This window comes from Solanum tuberosum, unplaced genomic scaffold (assembly GCF_000226075.1).
Source record: "Solanum tuberosum cultivar DM 1-3 516 R44 unplaced genomic scaffold, SolTub_3.0 scf00078, whole genome shotgun sequence".
Taxonomy (NCBI): Eukaryota; Viridiplantae; Streptophyta; class Magnoliopsida; order Solanales; family Solanaceae; genus Solanum; species Solanum tuberosum.
Genome location: NW_006239005.1, coordinates 1282353 through 1301157, shown reverse-complemented (window position 1 = coordinate 1301157; position 18805 = coordinate 1282353). Strand labels below are relative to the sequence as shown.

At 35.9% G+C, this 18805-nt stretch overlaps 1 protein-coding gene across 1 annotated transcript; it reads left to right on the top strand.

The window, feature by feature from the left end:
• Window positions 1-7545: 7545 nt before the first annotated feature.
• LOC102603832 (uncharacterized) lies at window positions 7546-16068 on the top strand. Its single transcript, XM_006346597.2, has 4 exons — window positions 7546-8432; window positions 8549-8704; window positions 9230-9484; window positions 15931-16068. Exons 1-4 carry the CDS (start codon window positions 7575-7577, stop codon window positions 16066-16068), a joined length of 1407 nt encoding a protein of 468 aa, XP_006346659.1. The 5' UTR covers window positions 7546-7574.
• The last annotated feature ends 2737 nt before the right edge of the window (window positions 16069-18805 follow it).

Here is an 18805-nt window from a genome sequence, read left to right as displayed (position 1 = left end):
CCAACTTGAGGGTGATGTTGAAGAAGAATGAGTATTATCCTCATTCATTGATGCCCAAGCTGATCGAAGAAAAAATGGAAAGAAGTATTGTCGGAAGAACCTACGTGAATACACAAATATTGACAAAGAGCTTGTCTTCAGTTCCACACGTGGCAGCATTAGAGAGGATACTTTATTCATTGATGGATTAAATCTTTACCATCTGATGAAACCCAAATAAATAGCTAATGTGGTCACGTAAGGAAAGTATGCCTATAGAAAGGATAATATTTTCTGTTATACACTAGACCAATAGTTTAGGAACAACTGTACAAAATATATTTTCTTCCTTATTTATTTTCAGCTAAGCACTTGTATAAATACACTCCCTTTGGGAAATCAATACACAGTGAAAATTCTGGAAATCTTCTTTCAATTTTCTAACACATTGTCGGGATGTCTAGTTGTTATCCTAGACCTGACTCTATCAAGATTTCAGAAGGAGAGACTGTAACTTTACTATCAAATATAGCAATGCCCAGAGTATACATGAGTGATGGGGTTGTTCTATCTCTTTGTTGTTGAACCATCATCGAAACGTAACTCTATTCTTAGTGTATACTTGTTATGCTGTAATTTTACTAACTTTAGAAAAATCACATTTTGAAATGTTCTAAGTATAAAACAATTTGAAAAACGCCACTTAATTTTTTTTAAAGAAATTAAGAAAACTTAATTTAAAAAGACTCTAACAGATTAAATCTTTATAAATTTAGAGAAAATGGGTAAGAGGTTCTTATTTACGCTTCAAGAAGGTTTTTAAGGCATTTGAAGCGCCCACTAACATGCGGTTATCCTACGACTTGGTTAAAATATATTTGACTATTTTTTAGGAAAATGATTTGACTTACAAACTAATAATTTACAATATTTGATTTAACTTTGAAAAAATAATTAAATAAAGGACACATTTTATTTTATTTTTAAGGAAAGGGACCTAAATTGAAACGTTTGAATCTAATTACAAGTGATTGGAACTTTAACAAAACTAGATTAATTAGAATTTTTTATTTTTTTGAATCATTTTAAAAAATAATAATTTGAACTAAATTAGTTAATTTAAGCATGAAACTATTTTTAATTAATTAAAAAAAATAAGTTTTGACTAATGATGTTAAATAAAAGTATGAGAGTTGATAAAAAATGAGTTATATTAAAATGTACTAACATAAAAAATATAGTTCATCTTTTGGGGAATTTAATTAAGCTAACCTTAAAATTAATTATCAAATAAGCAAGTAAGAGTAAGACAAATTAATAAATTCAAATAGAGAGTGAGGGAGGAAGATTTGGGCCTTTCTGATCTTGGGCTTTTGCCCCATTTCCCTGTCCTAAACTATTATAAAGGCTGCCCAAAAATCAGATGGGCTTTGGCCCATCTTCCAAAAAAAAAAAAGCTGCCTGAATTTTCTTGGGGCTTTTGGGCCCATTTCTGATTTTTGTATACAGACCGTATACTGTCCGTATATCAGTGTATATAACTCCATTTTTAACTATCGAGACTTGTATTTTTCGTCTTCGACCTGTATATCCGCAGTTTGGATCTATATTTCAGTACCTCAACCTATATATCAGTGTATAAATATTGTATACAACATGATACAACCCATTTCTTGGGCTTTTAAACATTTCTAAACTAATTTCCAGCAGTTTGTTGGGCCTCCGGGATCTGTAACGGCTTCCAAATACATAGGGGGGCTGACTCGAGAAATAGGGAAAGCAAAGATCGAGCCTTTATGGCTCAACTCGGAAATGTAAGGTAGATAAGTCCACCATGGACTCGAAAGGGGGTCCATACAAGAAACGAAAGAAAGAACAAAATTAGTATGTGAGACGAAGAAGCAAATGAAGCATAATTCAATTGAAGTAAAGAGCAACTCAAGCACTTTAAAAAAAATGCAACCAAAGCTACCATAGGACAAATGAATACTACTGTATCAAAGGAAAAAAAAACTCACTCTTCATCTATGACTTAACAGTGCATGAAGGAAATCAAAGCATGATAGGAAGTAATGTATTTAACACTAGACTATCACAATCTACGCATAAGGAAATTTCAAGGCATATGTATACACACACAAGAATAAAGTTTATAAGCGAGTGAAAATGGATGTAATAAAAGCAGCTCACAATATGGTAAACAAATAGTTAGTAATTAACATAATTATGTATAAAAGAGAGAGGGAGCAGGCTAACGAACAATCAAACTATGCATCTACCAATAAATAAAGCCACCTATCGCAGAGGTATCATAAATCAAAGATATGGAGTAAGGTAATTTTGTTTATTTGGAAATAGAAGCCACCAAACATGACAATCGAACTGCGAGGAAAATAACACCAAAGATTCAAGTTTAATCATCCTAAGGACCAAACTCTAGCCAACTAAGATATAAGAGACTTAAATGGGGATATACATACATGAAAAGAGAGCAAATTACTACGCTAAGTATTCCTAAGGATATGTATCGGGACAACGAGATCATGATGAGATATTAGAACATTTTAAGCAAAATCAAATCCGAAGCGGGGCGACATTTGAGTAAAAAATGAAAATGGCATTGTCAAACACTAGATCTTCCTATCATGGCAAATAAAGACAACCTCATTCAAGTATAATACTTCTAAACACATAAAGATTAAGCACATGCAAGGAAAATACCTCGAAATGAACCCACGATAATTTTGACATGCACTAAAAGACTAGAAAAGTTATAAACCCATACCGGTTTAATTAAACTAAAAAAAAAAAACTGAACACATTTTGCTAAGAAGAGAGTGTACCATACAAATTACATATATTGTTAAATCAAGGCTACTCTCTTTATTAGAGATTAACAACACCAAGTAGTGAACAAGAAACATAGCAAAGCAAATTCACTACGAAACTTCTGTAATCATTTTTGACAAACAGAGAAGCAGTAAAGATGAACTACATGGACGACATAGATTAGGCAAATAACAGATGCTAAAAAATGGTCCAAGCCAAAGCCAAAATCTTATCCCATGAACTTGAACACACACGGGATGCTTACAATCCATTAAACAACTAACCAAGCATGTTGGTGGAACAAAATCTAATTTGTGAATACTTAACAGAAAGCTAGTACACCATTTCAGAAATGAATAAGTAAATGACATATCAAGCTCAAAAAGAAGCCGACATAATTAAAATTGAAAACTTCAAAAGATAAAAATACGAGAGGAAGAGGAAACTTGATAAAGGGAAATAGATTACCTTTTCGGGGGCAGCGAGACTAGGACAAATGAGCTGAGAACAACGACTCTTCTACTATGAAATCTATATACGAACAACACGCTAAGAAACTCCGAGCGTCGATCTTCTCAGAGCTTAGAATCAGAAAGCTAGATATGGAATTCTTAAGTGTAAAATGTCTATGGCTCAAAAACCAAGCTCAAAACCCGTGTCCTAATCACTGAGAGTAGGGGGTTATTTATAAGGAAAGTTGGGGTGATTTGGGGGGGGGGAATCCGTTCAGCAAAATTCAAAACTTTTGAATTTCTTTCTTCGTTTCCAAAGGGAACAATGAAAGAGATTTGAAGATCTCTGAAAATGGGGGAAAGGGAACAACGATTTGATCGATTAGGTTGCTAGGGTTATGGGTTTGCAAATGGGTGACGTACGGGTTTTTTTGCAAAGAAGAAAAGGCGTGCGATTCTGGGTTTCTTTCTTTGACTTTTTCGCGAAGAAAATGCAGGGGTGGGGTCGGGTTTGGTACTGCTCGCGATTTTCTGGGTTTGCAGCGTCCTGATTTGCTTCGCGAGGAAGAAGAAAGGCGCGTGGATCACGTCGCGTACTGCTGATGGCATTGGGTTGGTTTTTGGTACTGCTGTTGTGAGTATTTGGGAGTTGTTGATGAATGTAATGTGGGCTGCTGATTTAAATGGAAGTTGGGCTAAAAATTGGCCCAATTTTGGTCTTAAATTGATCCACTAAATGGAGCAAATATTGGTTAAAATTCAATTTTGAAAAATAACCATATAGATTACAAATTCGGCCGAGTGAAGTTAAGGACATAGTCGATTTGAATTAGTTGAGGAATTCGACTAAGGTCAAATAAGATGAATTAATATAAATTAATTAATGAGCTTCTTAATCTTAACCAGATAAAATAATCAATTTTAAAATATTAACTATTAATTAATTAAACTAATTGGCAAAATTTAAAGCAAAACTAAAACCTTTTGAGACGATTTTCAAATAAAAATATACTAATTATATACATAACTATAAAAACATATTTATTATATTTAAAAATTATAAAATTGACAAAACTTACATAAAAATAATTCGAAAAATATTTCGAATTTCATAAAAGCTAATTAATTCAAAAGTATAGCTATCACTTTAAAACACACTAAAAATATAAAATCTTTTGAGATGATTTTCGAATATTTATAGGATATACTTATTTCATACATAATAATATAAAACATATATATTATTAAAAATTATAAAAAGTGATAGACTATTTAAAAACTTGCAAAAATATTTTTATTTTATTTTTTAAAAATTTATGAAACTAATTATTTTAAATAATTTGAAATTAAAGAGGCTCGATGATTAATCTATAATGTAGAGTTCCAGGGTGTCAACAATACTGATATGAGGTTCTCTCCATTTGGTGACTGTGCTCTCCTGTGTAGTACACAATGCAAGTTATGATCTCTCTTCTTTTTGGACATGTGTGTTGCACTTGTATGTCAATTTACTGAATTACATAATTTTGTCAATATTATTAAAATAAAACTTTGAGTAAATGATGATATATATTATGCATAAGAATAAAGTACTAAGTGTTTGTGAATGACATATCTTTGGATCTTTGAATAGTGACATGCTTGTCAATGTTAAGATGATGAGAAATTATCCGAATTTACGTAAGGATGACTCTAGAAAAAACTACAACATAGTAAGGCACGCAGGAGGATGAGAAAGATACACACATATATATATATACACACGCGCGCGCGCGCACACACACACACATATATATATTGTGGTTCTTTGCTCTCTATCTTCGGCCATGCACCCCATATAAGTAGTGTCGCCACAACTTAAGAACAAAGACCACGACCGTCAACTCCAAGTCATGAGTAAGGTAGTTCTTCTCATGGGTCTTCAACTGCCTGGAAGTATAGTCAATCACTTCCCCTTTTGCATCAAAACACCACCCAAGTCGACACCTGAAGCATCACAATATACGATAAAGCCCACACCCTCTTTTGGTAGAGTCAAAACAAGTGCCAAAGTCAACAAGGTCTTGAGGTTTAAAAAGCTCTCATCACACTCATCAAACCACTGAAAACCCACACTCTACTAAGTCAATCTGGTGAGTGGGGTTGCAATAGTATAGAAACCCTATACAAATTGTATGTAGTAGCCTACCAACCTAATAAACTACGAATCTTAGTCGGAGAACTAGGCATCGTTCAACCTCTCACCGCCTCAATCTTGGCTGGATCCACTCAGTACCCTTATTGGACACCACACGTCCCAAGAATGCCGCTGAATTAAGCTAGAACTCACACTTTGAAAATTTTGCATACAACTTCTCCTCTCTCAACCTCTAAAGCACTATCTTCAAATGGAAAACATGATCCTTCTCAATGTTGGAGTACACCAAAATGACATCTATGAATACAATCGCAAAAGAATCCATATAAGGTTAAAACACCCCGTTCTTCAACTCCATGAACACTTCAGGAGCATTAGTCAACCCAAAGGACATCACCAAGAACCCATAATGGCCATATCGGGTTCGGAAAGTTGTCTTAGGGACATCTGATGCCCTAATCCTCAACTGATGGTAACTGGACCTTAAGTCTATCTTAGAGAACAACCAGACCTCAAGTCTATCTTAGAGAACAAAGTTGCTCCCTAAAGTTGATCAAGCAAATCATCAATGCACGGAAGAGGATACTCGTTCTTCACCATCACCTTGTTCAGTTGTCTATAATCGAGGCACATTCTCATAGACCCATCATTCTTCTAAACAAACAAGACCGGTGCACCCCAAGGTGACACACTAGGACGAATGAACCTCTTACTCAATAAATCCGACAACTGCTCCTTCAACACTCTTGGGGCCATGGGATAAGGAGGAATAGAGATAGGCTTAGTGCCTGGCTCCAAATCAAAAGCAAAATCAATGTCCTTATCAAGAGGAACATATGGAATATTAGTAGGGAATACATCTGGAAACTCCTGAACCACGAGAATGGACTCCATGGGAGGTGACTTAACACTAGTATCCAGGATAAAAACCAAGTAGGATAAACACCCTCTATCCACCAATCTCTAAGCACGTAGGAATGAGATAACCTTGCTAGGGTAAGAACCACTAGCACCTTCCACTCAATCCTCGGAACACCAAGCATCACTAAGGTCACAATCTTAGCATTACAATCAAGAATAACATACTAAGGAGAGAGTCAATCCATACCCAAGATAAAACTGCCAGTAATTTAATCTTCTCGAATGCCCTTTTCACGAACGTGGTCCTTTAGGCGATTAACCCACCGCAAACGCGGGAGTTTATCAACTAATGCGGAGGAAACACTCCTTAGTCTCCACGAACGTGGTCAATCCCCACAAATGCAGAGGACACCAGACATCAACAACATTAACAATTCCCACAAGACACAAAATTCACAGAATGAAAGCCTTGGGATTTGTTTAGAACAACAAATTAGGTACACTACTCGACTATATTAATGTTTCGGACTCAATGGAACCACCGAATCACCGATTTGAGGTTTTCTTGACTCGAAACCTGTGAAAGTCGCAATAAACTAACTAAACACTCAAAAATACCAAACTGCCCTCGAAACCTCCAAAAAATCAACCAAGACCACAACTAGGTCTAAATCATCCTCCGAATCTAATGAAATCTTTGGAAATCCAATCTGAGCGTCCGAACTCCGAATGTTGATCAAAGTCAACTCATGGTCCAAAATCACTTAAATTTCTAACTCAAAGGCTCAAATCCACATAACAACCCTAAAATAGAGAACAACAACAGTCCTTAACCAAATTCCACATTACGGAATTGATGGAATTTCATTCCGAGGCTTGAAACTCTGGTTGTTACCAAAAATCACTTTTAACAACTTTGAACATTCCAAAACTCAAAACTCCCAAAAATCACAACTTTTCATTTAAATAACAAAACCAACTTTGAAAACTGATCTAATGTGACTCTGAGCATTTATCGGGAGGGCTAAAATGGTAATTTTCCAAAAATTTCCAAAAATGACTTTCAGGGTCATTATAATTACACAATAGGACATGTGCAAATCATGTTGTAGATGTGAAGCTTAGTTGTTTGGTTTGAGGGCATGTCACTATCATGAGAGTGTGAATTGGTCCTCTAATCATTTATTATTTCCCTGAAATCCCATCTCCTTTTGAGTTGCCTATGTCTCCCGTCTCCACACTCTTTGTGCTTAAATTTGTGGGTCGTTAATTGGTTGTGTATACTAGCATCAAGTGAAGTTAGAAAGAGAAAAAAAATGTCACCCTCTTCAAATTACCAGTTGTTTTCACTTGTCTCCATCTTACTGCTAATAACAGTTGATCAAAGTTCACAATCTCAAGCAACACAAGAAAACGGTGTGAAAGTTGGTGTCTTTCTATCACCAGCGTTTGTGCTGGAACCTGGATCTGTCTCTAACAAGTTTTACTACAACATTGGCTTCCCAAAAGGCCATATTGCTATTAAAAGTTTTGATGCTGAAGTAGTTGATGAGGCAGGGAATTCGGTACCCCTTTACGAGACATATCTTCACCATTGGGTTGTTTCAAGATATTTTAATCGAAAAGGTGTAGAAGTAGCAAAGTACCATTATGATTTGGGGTACGACCAATCAGATTCTATTATTAAGAGTAACTCAGGGATATGTGGTGGAGTCCTTAATACTGTATATTTTGGTGTTGGTCCAGAGACCCGAAAAACAATCATCTATATTCCAGACCCTTATAGAATAGAAGTCGGTAATCCAGTCGAAGTACCTCCTAGATACGAGGAGAAACGGATGCTCAATTTACATGCAATTGATACACGAGGCGCTGAAGATAGACTGGGATGCACTGAATGCAGGTGTGATCTTTATAATGTTACGAAGGACGAGAACAACCGAGATATAGAGCCAGATTACATCGGAGGCTCGAGATGTTGTTACAATGGAACAAGATGCAAGGTGAAAGACGGATTCCAAGGATCAAAGAGAAACCTGTACCTGAAGTACACAGTGAAGTATATTGATTGGGATGCCTCTATTGTGCCTGTAAATATATATTTACTTGATATCACTGATACATGGAAAAAGCAAGAAAAATCGAATGCCACTGTGGCAAGACATCACTGTAAGGTATGTGCAGTTCCCTATGATAATTACAAGAACGAATGATAAATCAAATCATTTTTAGCTCTTTGCTACTACCTAAATGTATATGGTTAATATTCATGCAATTTCCTTTACTTCAGATCAAATATTTAGTGGAGTCATGTGCGGCATCTGTTGCAAATGTTGATTGCACTCATACAAAGAAGATAAGCACAATATTTCCTAGTGGCGGAGATCTCATCTATGGAGTTGCTCATCAACATATAGGAGGGACTGGGATGGCACTCCATGGAGAGGTACTCTGAGCTATTATATTTTGTTTCTTTGGTCATGTTCTGCTTACAATCTTATACATTTTCAGACAATGTATAAAACAAAGATTTTTGTACAAAAAACTTTTTCTTTTAATCAACATCAAGTGTTTATCGTGTTTTTATTATATCACTATTTTGTGTTTTAGTTCCTCTCTTGTGGGATTTGCATTGCTTCCCTTGTTATTGGCTATGTTTTCTTTTTATTTTTATTTTTTTGTACTTGGATTTGCTATCCTTGAGCCAAGGGTCGAGAAATAACCTCTCTACCTCCACAAGGTTGTGGTAGTGTCTGGATACACTCTAATCCTCCCCAAGTGGGACTACACTGGTGATGTTGTTGTTGATACATAACACTGGTTATGTATGCCACAACTTGCAAGACCAGATTGATCGAATCCATATCTAATCTCGTTCTCTTAACATCAGATAAAAGAAGTGTTGTTAGCATTTATTTGACATGATTATTTTCTTAATTTTTTCTTCTTTGTTTCCGCTGCACTGGTCTAGGAGGGACATGTCATATGCTCATCTCTTCCAATCTATGGGAAAGGAAAGGAACCAGGATATGAAGCTGGTTACATTGTCGGGATGTCTAGTTTTTATCCTAGACCTGGCTCTATCAAGATTTCAGAAGGGGAGACTATAACTTTACTATCGAACTACAGCAATGATCAGAGGCAAACTGGAGTGTTGGGGTTGTTCTATCTCTTAGTTGCTGAACCATCACCGAAACCTAACTCTATCCTACATTCCGCAGATGGAGTAAGATCTTTGACTCATTAAAAATTTTCCTACTTAAGTCTAAACAAGATCATATTTTCTGAACTTGTTTCTTCTTCACTACTACAGACAGGTGCGATTGTAATAATGCAGAATGTTATTGGAGCCTTGGAAGTGTTTGGAATTGCACTACTTGTTGGTGCTGCTGTTATTTATCAACGTCGGAATAAAAGGGATCAGGAAGGCTATTAGTCTATACTGACCCGAGGTTCTCTCCAATTGGTGACTTTGGTCCCTAGTATGTCGGAATAAAAGGAATCAGGAAAGCTATGAGTCTATACTTAAGTCTAAAAAGGATCATATATCTCCCTTCTTTTTGTACACTTATGTTGTACTTTTATGTCAAGTTACTGAATTACATGATTTTGCAATATAATATAAATACGGCAAGAATAGGTCTGTAACAAGGTGATTAAAGACTATTATGAGTATTTAATCAAGTCTAAGTATTTAATCGCAAAAAATATATTAAAAGCAATTAGCAAGATATCAAGGAATGAATCTAGACAATAATATGAATACTTCTTTTTGAGATACTATATTCATTTTTCCCTCAAAGTCTCGACGGTAATTAAAATGTACTCAATTTTAGGCTTCAGAAAATTGAATCATTTCAACAGACCAGTGGTTAGTTGCTAACAACATCCTATCCTTACAAGGTGGGTTTATGGACAAGAGGTGAAATAATATCCCTTAGCTCTTCCAACGCTCGGGCATTCTTGTCAGTGAAACTGTTAAGAGATCCCCATTTCTGCTCCAAATCCGCAGCAAACTTTGGACTAACAACACAGAGAGTGTTGTACAGGTCTTTTATGTTATTCTGGAATGGAGTTCCAGAAAAAAGTATGTGTTTCTCTATTTTAACCTTTCTCAAAGCTTTCCACACAAGACTCTGCTCATTCCAACTATTGTGCCCTTCTTCAAAGACTAGAAGACCAGGAAATTTTAGAAGTATTTCTCTAGTCTCTTTGTCATAACCCTCTCCATCTTCTTCCGTGAGAATCCTGAACAAGTCATAACTGATTCCCAAAATACTCTTACTTTTCGTCCAGGATTTCAGCTTCACCATGCGTATAAGGTGTGGATTTGTTTTCATAGCAGGGGATAAACAGTGAAAAACACCAACAGTATCTTCATCTTCCTTTAAAGAGAAGTCCTTATTGTTCAAGTTGTGGAAGGGAATATCCACCGCCCATTTCTGGAACTCGGCTTCCCAGTAAAGAAACAAATTAGATGGTGCCATGATTACAGGCGACACTCTGGGAACAGCTTCAGAAATGACTGAAGAAATTATATGGTGAGTCGGGTTTTCCGGTGCCAGGTAAGTGTGATATAACGCATCCTCCCTTACTCTAAGATAGGGGCTCTCTCAGCCTCTCAAGACTTATATCTCCAGCAATGTTGTTCCACATGAACTCAAATCCTTCACGTTGATGAGGATATGATGGAATGTATGCGTCCACTAATAATAACAAGACGAGGTCCTTTAGCACAGTTAAGATACAGAAAAGTAAATACTGGAAGTAAAGAAAACACGCGATACTTTACGTGGAAACCTCCTTGCTCAAGGGAGTAAAACCACGACCTGTCACACAAGATTTTCAACTGCTTTCACTAATCTTTTCAAGCAAAAGTGAAACACAGATTACAACCACACGATGAGATTAACTTCTTAATTTCAACACTAAGTAATACAACCTATTACTTACTGAGCCTAAACAATGCATCCATTGCCCACTATATTAACCTTCACTGATTAATATAGACTTTTGACCGTAAGACACAAAGTTAACCTTAATGATGTTCTTACAATGAATCACACAAGGTTTTTTAAATGTTTCTATCAAGAGTGAAACGAATCCTACAAGATAAACACAAATACAAGCAATCAAAATAACAACAGGTTCAGGAAGAAATTCTTCAGTCGATTAGGTCCCTTGTTGTTTTGTTTGAAGCTTGATTTTTCTCTCTTTGAATGAATGATTTGTTAGTTGTTTGTTTCTTTGATTATATCAAACCAAAAAGAATTATTGACCATTGGAAAAACAACCTCGTCCGTTCCTATTGGTTATGTACGCTGACGACTTCACCAACCTCTGACAATGACATCTTTCCAGCTGTACAACATATTGCCCTGGACGAGAAAACTCTGCAGAGGACCGAGTCCCTGCATTTGTGAGGATAATTAAAACATCTGAAAACCTATCAGGATACGTTGTCGCTTTTGCAATTTGAGGAACTAAATCCCACACGGTTCCTTCTATGTAAATAGGAGAATCCTGGGCTGCAGAAAAATCAGAAACTCTAAAGCTGTCAACATCAAAGACGGATGGCGACTCTCCAAAATATTTTCTTTCGTACCTGTAATGACCTGGAAAACTAGTAAGTGAAACTAGAGCCTAACGAGTTTTGTTTTGAGTTTAACATGAGGTTTTGAGTTGTTAAATGATGTCCCGAGCTTAGGTTGAGGGGTTAAACGTCAAGGTATGACTCCCCAACGACCACCCAAGGTCCTTGAGGAGGACCCTAAATCCTAACCCCCAAGACCCCAAGAAACCAAAAAGCTGCCAAAACAATGGTGAACTACGGATGGGACCTACACCCCGTAGGTCCATTCACGCCTTGTGGATGGCCTCCGTGGGTCAAGGTCCCTAAATGTAAGTTGTAGCCACGAACCACGGCTTGCCAGTACGGCCCGTGGACCCACCCACGATCTATGGGTGGGGTTCATGAGTCACCACTGTAGAAAACTGTCTAGAATCAGCCAATAAGAGGGTGTTTTGGTAAATTCCTTTTTAAGTTAGTTGAGTTAATGGACGGTTATTATTGATTAATTAAGGTATTTTAAGGCTTTTAAAGGTATTAAAACTCCTTTTTCCAATTCATTCTTCCAAAACACAAATTAGAACCCACATCTCCTCTTCAAATATCCTCTCTCTAGAAACCACCATTAGAGAAGGAGTCAAGCTTTCAAGCTCAAGATCTCACCATTCTCACTCAAATTTCGTGGAGTTCTTCCCTAAAGGTATGGTAGTCTTCATCCTTGATTAACTTTCATTCAAGGAGCCCTATCAAAAGGTGATTTCAAGTTTCTAAAATCCCCAAAAAAAACCTAGGGTTTTCAATCTATGCATGTGTTCAATTCCAAAACGTTTTCAAAGGTTCATATATGATGATTTATGATGGAACTGTTGAATTAATGGTGAATTATGATGATTTATCCTATGAACCCATGTTTCCCCCAAAATTCTAAATTTGGAAGTATGTGAATTGGGTTGATTGATCATGAATGTATGTTGAATTGTTTATGTTTATATTGAATTAGTTATTGAATCATGTTAATTCCCTTATCTAATGTAGTATTCTAGATGTTTGGGTTGAGGTTGATTCATAGCCTTGGAAGGCAATTTCATGAAGGATGTATGTATGATTATGATGTTAAGTATATGTGTGTGATCTCAATGAAATTAGTATGATCATGTTTAGAATGTAGTTGTGTTATGATTGAAAGTATATTCTCATTAAAACTCATGAATGATGATAACAGAATGTGAAGGGTTTCTATAATGTAATGTTATATCTTGAATTAATAGGCTTATGCATCCTCTTCTTGTATAAATGAAAGTAATGTGGATTGATGTATCTTGAATTGGTAGGGTTAGGCATCCTCTTCTTGTGTAATGGATGTGTCTTGACTTAATGAATATGAATCGATAGGCCTAGGGCATTCCTTTCATAAATGACTAATGGATGTGTCTCAACTTAATGAATATGAATCGATAGGCCTATGGGATTCCTTTCATAAATGACTAATGAAGTATTGTAAGGCTTTGTCTTGAATCGGTATACCTAATGTTGGTAGCCCTTACATGATGAGTCTATGATCTATTCTAATGATGTATCTTAGATCGGTAGGCTAATGGCACCCTTCCGTGCATGTTAATAATGAAACTTGGGATCGGTAGGCTTATGGCACCCTTCCATAAATGATGTTAATGAACTTTGGGATCGGTAGGCTTATGACACCCTTTCATGAATGTTGATGATAAACCTTGAATCGGTAGACCCTAGTGTTGGTAGCCCTTTCATGTGTGAAATGATAAAACTTGAATCAGTAGGTTTATGGCACCCTTTCATGAGGATTCAATGAGCTTTCTTATTAATGTACCTTGAATCAGTAAGCTTATGACACCCTTTCATGTGTCAATCAATGTACTTTGGGTCGGTAGGCCAATGCCACCCTCTCATGTACAATAATGTTAATGTGAATGAACTACTCTATGGGAATGGAGGCTAAGCACCGAGTGGATATGGTAATATGGAAACTCTCCCCGTGTTAGGTCGGGTTCCAATGAACATCTTCCTATCCCATAACTATGTGCCCACATACGATATTAGCTAGTGGATCCACTTAAGCTAAAATGTTACCGATTCTACCTTAGGCAAGTAGACCAACCCTTACGATGTGGGATAGTACATCGGATTCCATGTTAAGCTCACATGGTCTATGTCAGTTAAACGCTTATTCCCATCATGTGAGACGTTCTCTATGGTTTCTTGAGAAGTTCTATGAAGTGTGGGTGGTAGTATGGGATGCCATTCATGCATTGCACTAGTAGGCTTAGAGAGGGTCATAGTGAGTTCTCTAATGTCTTCATGACTAATGAATGAAAGTGCTCTAAATGAAGCTAATGAAGAATGTTGACTTGTATGCTTAAATGTAATGATGCATACTATACTTGGATGTATTATGAGTTACTTCCTTGTCATGACTTATGAAATGTTTTTGTTCCTTATGTATGAGTATGGTCTAAAGATGAAAAGGAAGAATGGTAAGTTCACTTTTGGTGGCCTTAATGTGGTACTTAGTGTTGATGGTGGTATGTGACGCTATTCATACATTGCACAAAGTATAGCTTGGGGTTACTTAAGGTGAAGGTTTTAAAGTGATGAAATGACTTATATGTTGATTATGTTCTAATGTGATGAAATGGCTTGTATGTTGATTATGCTTGTATCTTATGCCTTTTATGCAAAAGTTCATGAAGTTTTCTCAAATTGGCATAATGCATGATTTTCAAACCAAATTCCCGTTTTAAAGCATGATTTTTGCATGGCTATCATACTTAGTACATTATTTGTGCTAACCCATATTTCTTCCATTTTTCTACGAAGTGTAGGGTTTGGACTTGATGTTTTATTCTTGGAAGATAGGTTTCTAAGGTGCAAGGAGATGAAGATTTTGTGAGTCCTCATAGTTTCGAGGATGAACCCATTATTTCCCTTTATGTCTTTTACTTTATGTTTAGAGCTTTTGTATGGGCTGTGTCCCAACGTTTTAAGTCTTATGTTTCTAGATGGTTTGAGACAAAGTATAGAAAGATTTTCGCTTGCTTTTATGAAAATGATTTCGATTGTAAAGAAAAGTTTTAAATTCTGCACTATTTCATATGCTCTTATGTTCATGAATGCTATGAGGCTTGTATGAAACTTTTCGGAGTCTTGTACGCCGTGTTGCATCTAGGGGTACCCCTGGGTCGTGACAGTACCTCCCTCGAGTTCTCTGAGACTGCAGATGACACATAAGTTCAAGAATTTAAGAGTGAATCATAAATAAATTGGAGAGAGGAAAAAAATCGTATACTTACAAAATCAGGGAATATGTACTTGCTTTCTAAATGGACATATGAACAAACTGAACAGATGAGTTCAATTTGTTCATCTAGAACAAGATGGTGGTTCCCCATCTGACAGTCACTTAGTTCACTCTGCATCAGTGAAACAGATGGATTTGTAAAGCCAATATGCGATTCTTCCATACTCATGTACATTTCAACAAAAATATTGTCAATCTCCTTTTCCCAATCTTCTTTCTCCGGATGAAGAGGTTCCTCGTCTTCAAATTGGAATATTAAAGAAAGTGTTTCTTTGACAGAAAGATATTCCTTCTCGTCAGGAGGTATGACTTTATTATGATCATTGACATTTTTATTGAATCAAAATAAACTTCAGAAACTCAGACTCTTCAAGAATCTTCTTCCGATTCTTTTGAAGAGCATTAGTTGAAGATTCGAATTTTGACTCAGAATATGAGGTTGTATCAGTAAACTCTTTGGATTCGGCTACTTCCCTACACATGCTTGATGTAGAAGGAACAACCTGATATGTTGCATTCAACGTCGAAGCAGCCTCCTCCCTAATGATAACAACTTCAGGATCACTCCCCTCCTCCCTGATGATAACAACATCAGGATCACTCTCCTCCTCTTAGTTGCTGAACCATCACCGAAGCCTAATTCTATCCTACATTCTACAGATGAAGTTAAAACTTTTACTCATTAAAAGCTTTCGAGATTCAGAGTAGTGAATTTCCTACTTAAGTCTAAACAAGGTATATTTCTGAACTTGTTTCTTCTTCACTATTGCAGACAGGTGAGATTGTAATATTGCAGAATGCTATTGGAGCCTTGGCAGTGTTTGGAATTGCACTACTTCTTGGTGCTGATGTTATTTATCAATGTCGGAATCAAAGGGATCAGGAAGGCTATGAGTCTATACTGATGTGAGGTTCTTTTCCTTCTGGTGACTCTGGTCCCTAGTGTAGTGCACAAAATGCAAGTTATGATCTCCCTTCTTTTCGTGGACTAGTTCCTCGACACATGTGTTTCACTTGTATGTCAAGTCATGAATTACAAGATTTTGTAAAATAATATCGATATTATTAAAATAAAACTTTGAGTGAATGGTAGTACAAGTGCTTGTGAATGATCTATCTTTTGATCTTTGTATAGTGACATGTTTGTCAATGTTAAGAAGTTGAATAGTTAATTATCATTTAATTGGATAGATATTATCTAGCAAAAATATTCTTTAACTTATAAGTAGGCTTCCTACTTCTAAAAGTAACTAAGCTCAAATTTAATTTTCAATCTGAACATCTCAAAAGCAAAACAATTTGGTTAGTTGATATCTTACTTTTGGAGTGAAATAGCAAGAAAGAATTAATTTATTTCCAAGAGGTTACTGTTGCCGTGAAATAACAAGAAAGAATAATTTATTCCAAAGATGTTACTTTGGCCTTTCTAAGTATAAAAATAATAAAACAGATCTTGAATTCCGCTAAATTATTGAATTAGGATTAAATATAATAAAGTCAAAAGCAGTTTTTAAAAGGGAAAATTATGCAACAACGCAAACATGTGATTTATATTTATGATAAACTATTACAATTTGTAGCTATATGTAGGGTTTTATAGCAAATTTCTCTCTCTCTAAAAAAAAGAAATTCATTTAAATGTATTATGTATCAATTGTATTCAATCAAATATAGGTGAATACTTTGTATTTTATATGAATTGTATTCGAAAAACTATTTTGTAATTTGTATCAATTGTATTCGTGATACAACGAATATAATATGCATTCATACGAATACAATATGCATTCATCCTCTCTTTAAAATGTATTATGTATCAATTATATCCAATCAAATATAGGTGAAAGATTTGTATTTTATATCAATTGTATTTGAAAAATTATATTTGTGTTTTGTATCAACTGTATTTGTATTATGTATTAATTGTATTCGTGATGCAATGAATACAACATGTATTCATCCCCTCTCCTCCCTCTCTCGATTACACTCGTATCTCTCTCAATCTCGCTTGCCTCTCGCCTCCTAATAAATATTCATTTTGATACTGTATTTGTATTTTTTTCTTCTCCGAAATTCGTGAAAAAATACAACGAAAATACAAATGTGTAGCAAACCAAAGTGTAGCTAAGGAATCCTATTTAAGGCCTAATGTTTGTTAATTAAGAAAATTTTCTAGGGCAGTGTTTAGCACGGCACGTCAGGGTAGGGTAGAGTAGGGTAATATTTTGGAAAATAGTAAACGGAGAAGGGTAGGGTGGTCAAAATCTTAGCAGGTCAAGGCTTGCCCCTCCCTATTGTCATTCCTACGAGGGGGGCAACAACTTATCTAATCCTTTTTAGAAGAGTTTTGTGATGCAATTAAGCAATCTGTAATGGAATTAGCTAATCTAGGAGATGACTCGAAGAAGATGATAGCCAAATCAGGCTTATAACCGAGAATTGAGGTTGGATTGAATGTAGAAGAGTAAGAGAGAATCAAATATTATTTCATGAATGAATCCAATTATATCTATTGGCTATATTTATAGAAATGAAACTAGTAGATGAAATCTGAAAATCTAACTGCTATAGTCTGACAACTGCAACTACTTCTAACTAACTTGCTACATCACTTAACTAACTTCCCAACTCACCTAGGCTAGTTCAGTGTTAGACTTATATTAATACCCCCTGCTGAAGATGATCCTTGACCTCAAGGATGAAATGGAGAGAATATGTGCTTCAACTCGGATATAAATTCCCAAGTAGCCTGATTAACATCAATACTAAACCATTTTAGCAAGACTTGGCCAACAACTTTGTTACCCTTTGTCACTAACCTCCTTTCGAGGACAGCCTCAGGGTCAGGGCAATAAGGATTCGAGAGACGAAAGACTGAAGGATGGTTGATGACTATTAGAACCTCAAGACATCTCTTCAATTGTGAAACATGAAATGTTGGATAAATAAGAACATCAGATGGCATCAACAACCTTCCAATTTTAGCATCAATATGATAAGGCTAAAATATTTAGCAGCCAGTTTAGGAGATGTTCTCACAACAATAAAAACTTGTCGATAAGGCTGAAGCTTCAAGTAAATCATATCTCCCACAACAAAGGACGTATCAGACCTATGTTTGTTAGTTGTATACCTCATCCTCTTTTGAGGTCTGAAAATATGGAATTTCAACAACTAAATAATGGATTCTCTAGCAACTGAAGATCTGTCCACCATATCAATAGCAACTTCACCAACCAAGTAAGGAAGATGGATACGAGGTTTCTGTCTATATAAAACCTCATAAGGGGTACACTTGAGAGTGGTACACCATTCAGCCAACGGAAAATAGGAAGACCCCTCTTTAGGCTTATCAGAGCAAATGCACCTCAAGTATGTTTCTAATGTTCTGTTCCATACTTCTGTCTGACCATCATTTTATGGATGGTAGGCAGTAGGCCTTTGTAATAGAACACCTTGGATGTTAAACAATTTTTTGCCAAAAGGTACTAAGGAATATTGGATCTCTATCACTAATCAAGGTGATTGGCATTCCATAGAACTTAAAGATACTAACAAGGAAGGACTGGGCTACTGATTGAGCAGAGTAGGAATGGGACAAAGCCGTGAAATGCCCATACTTGCTTAATCTGTCCATAACAATCAAA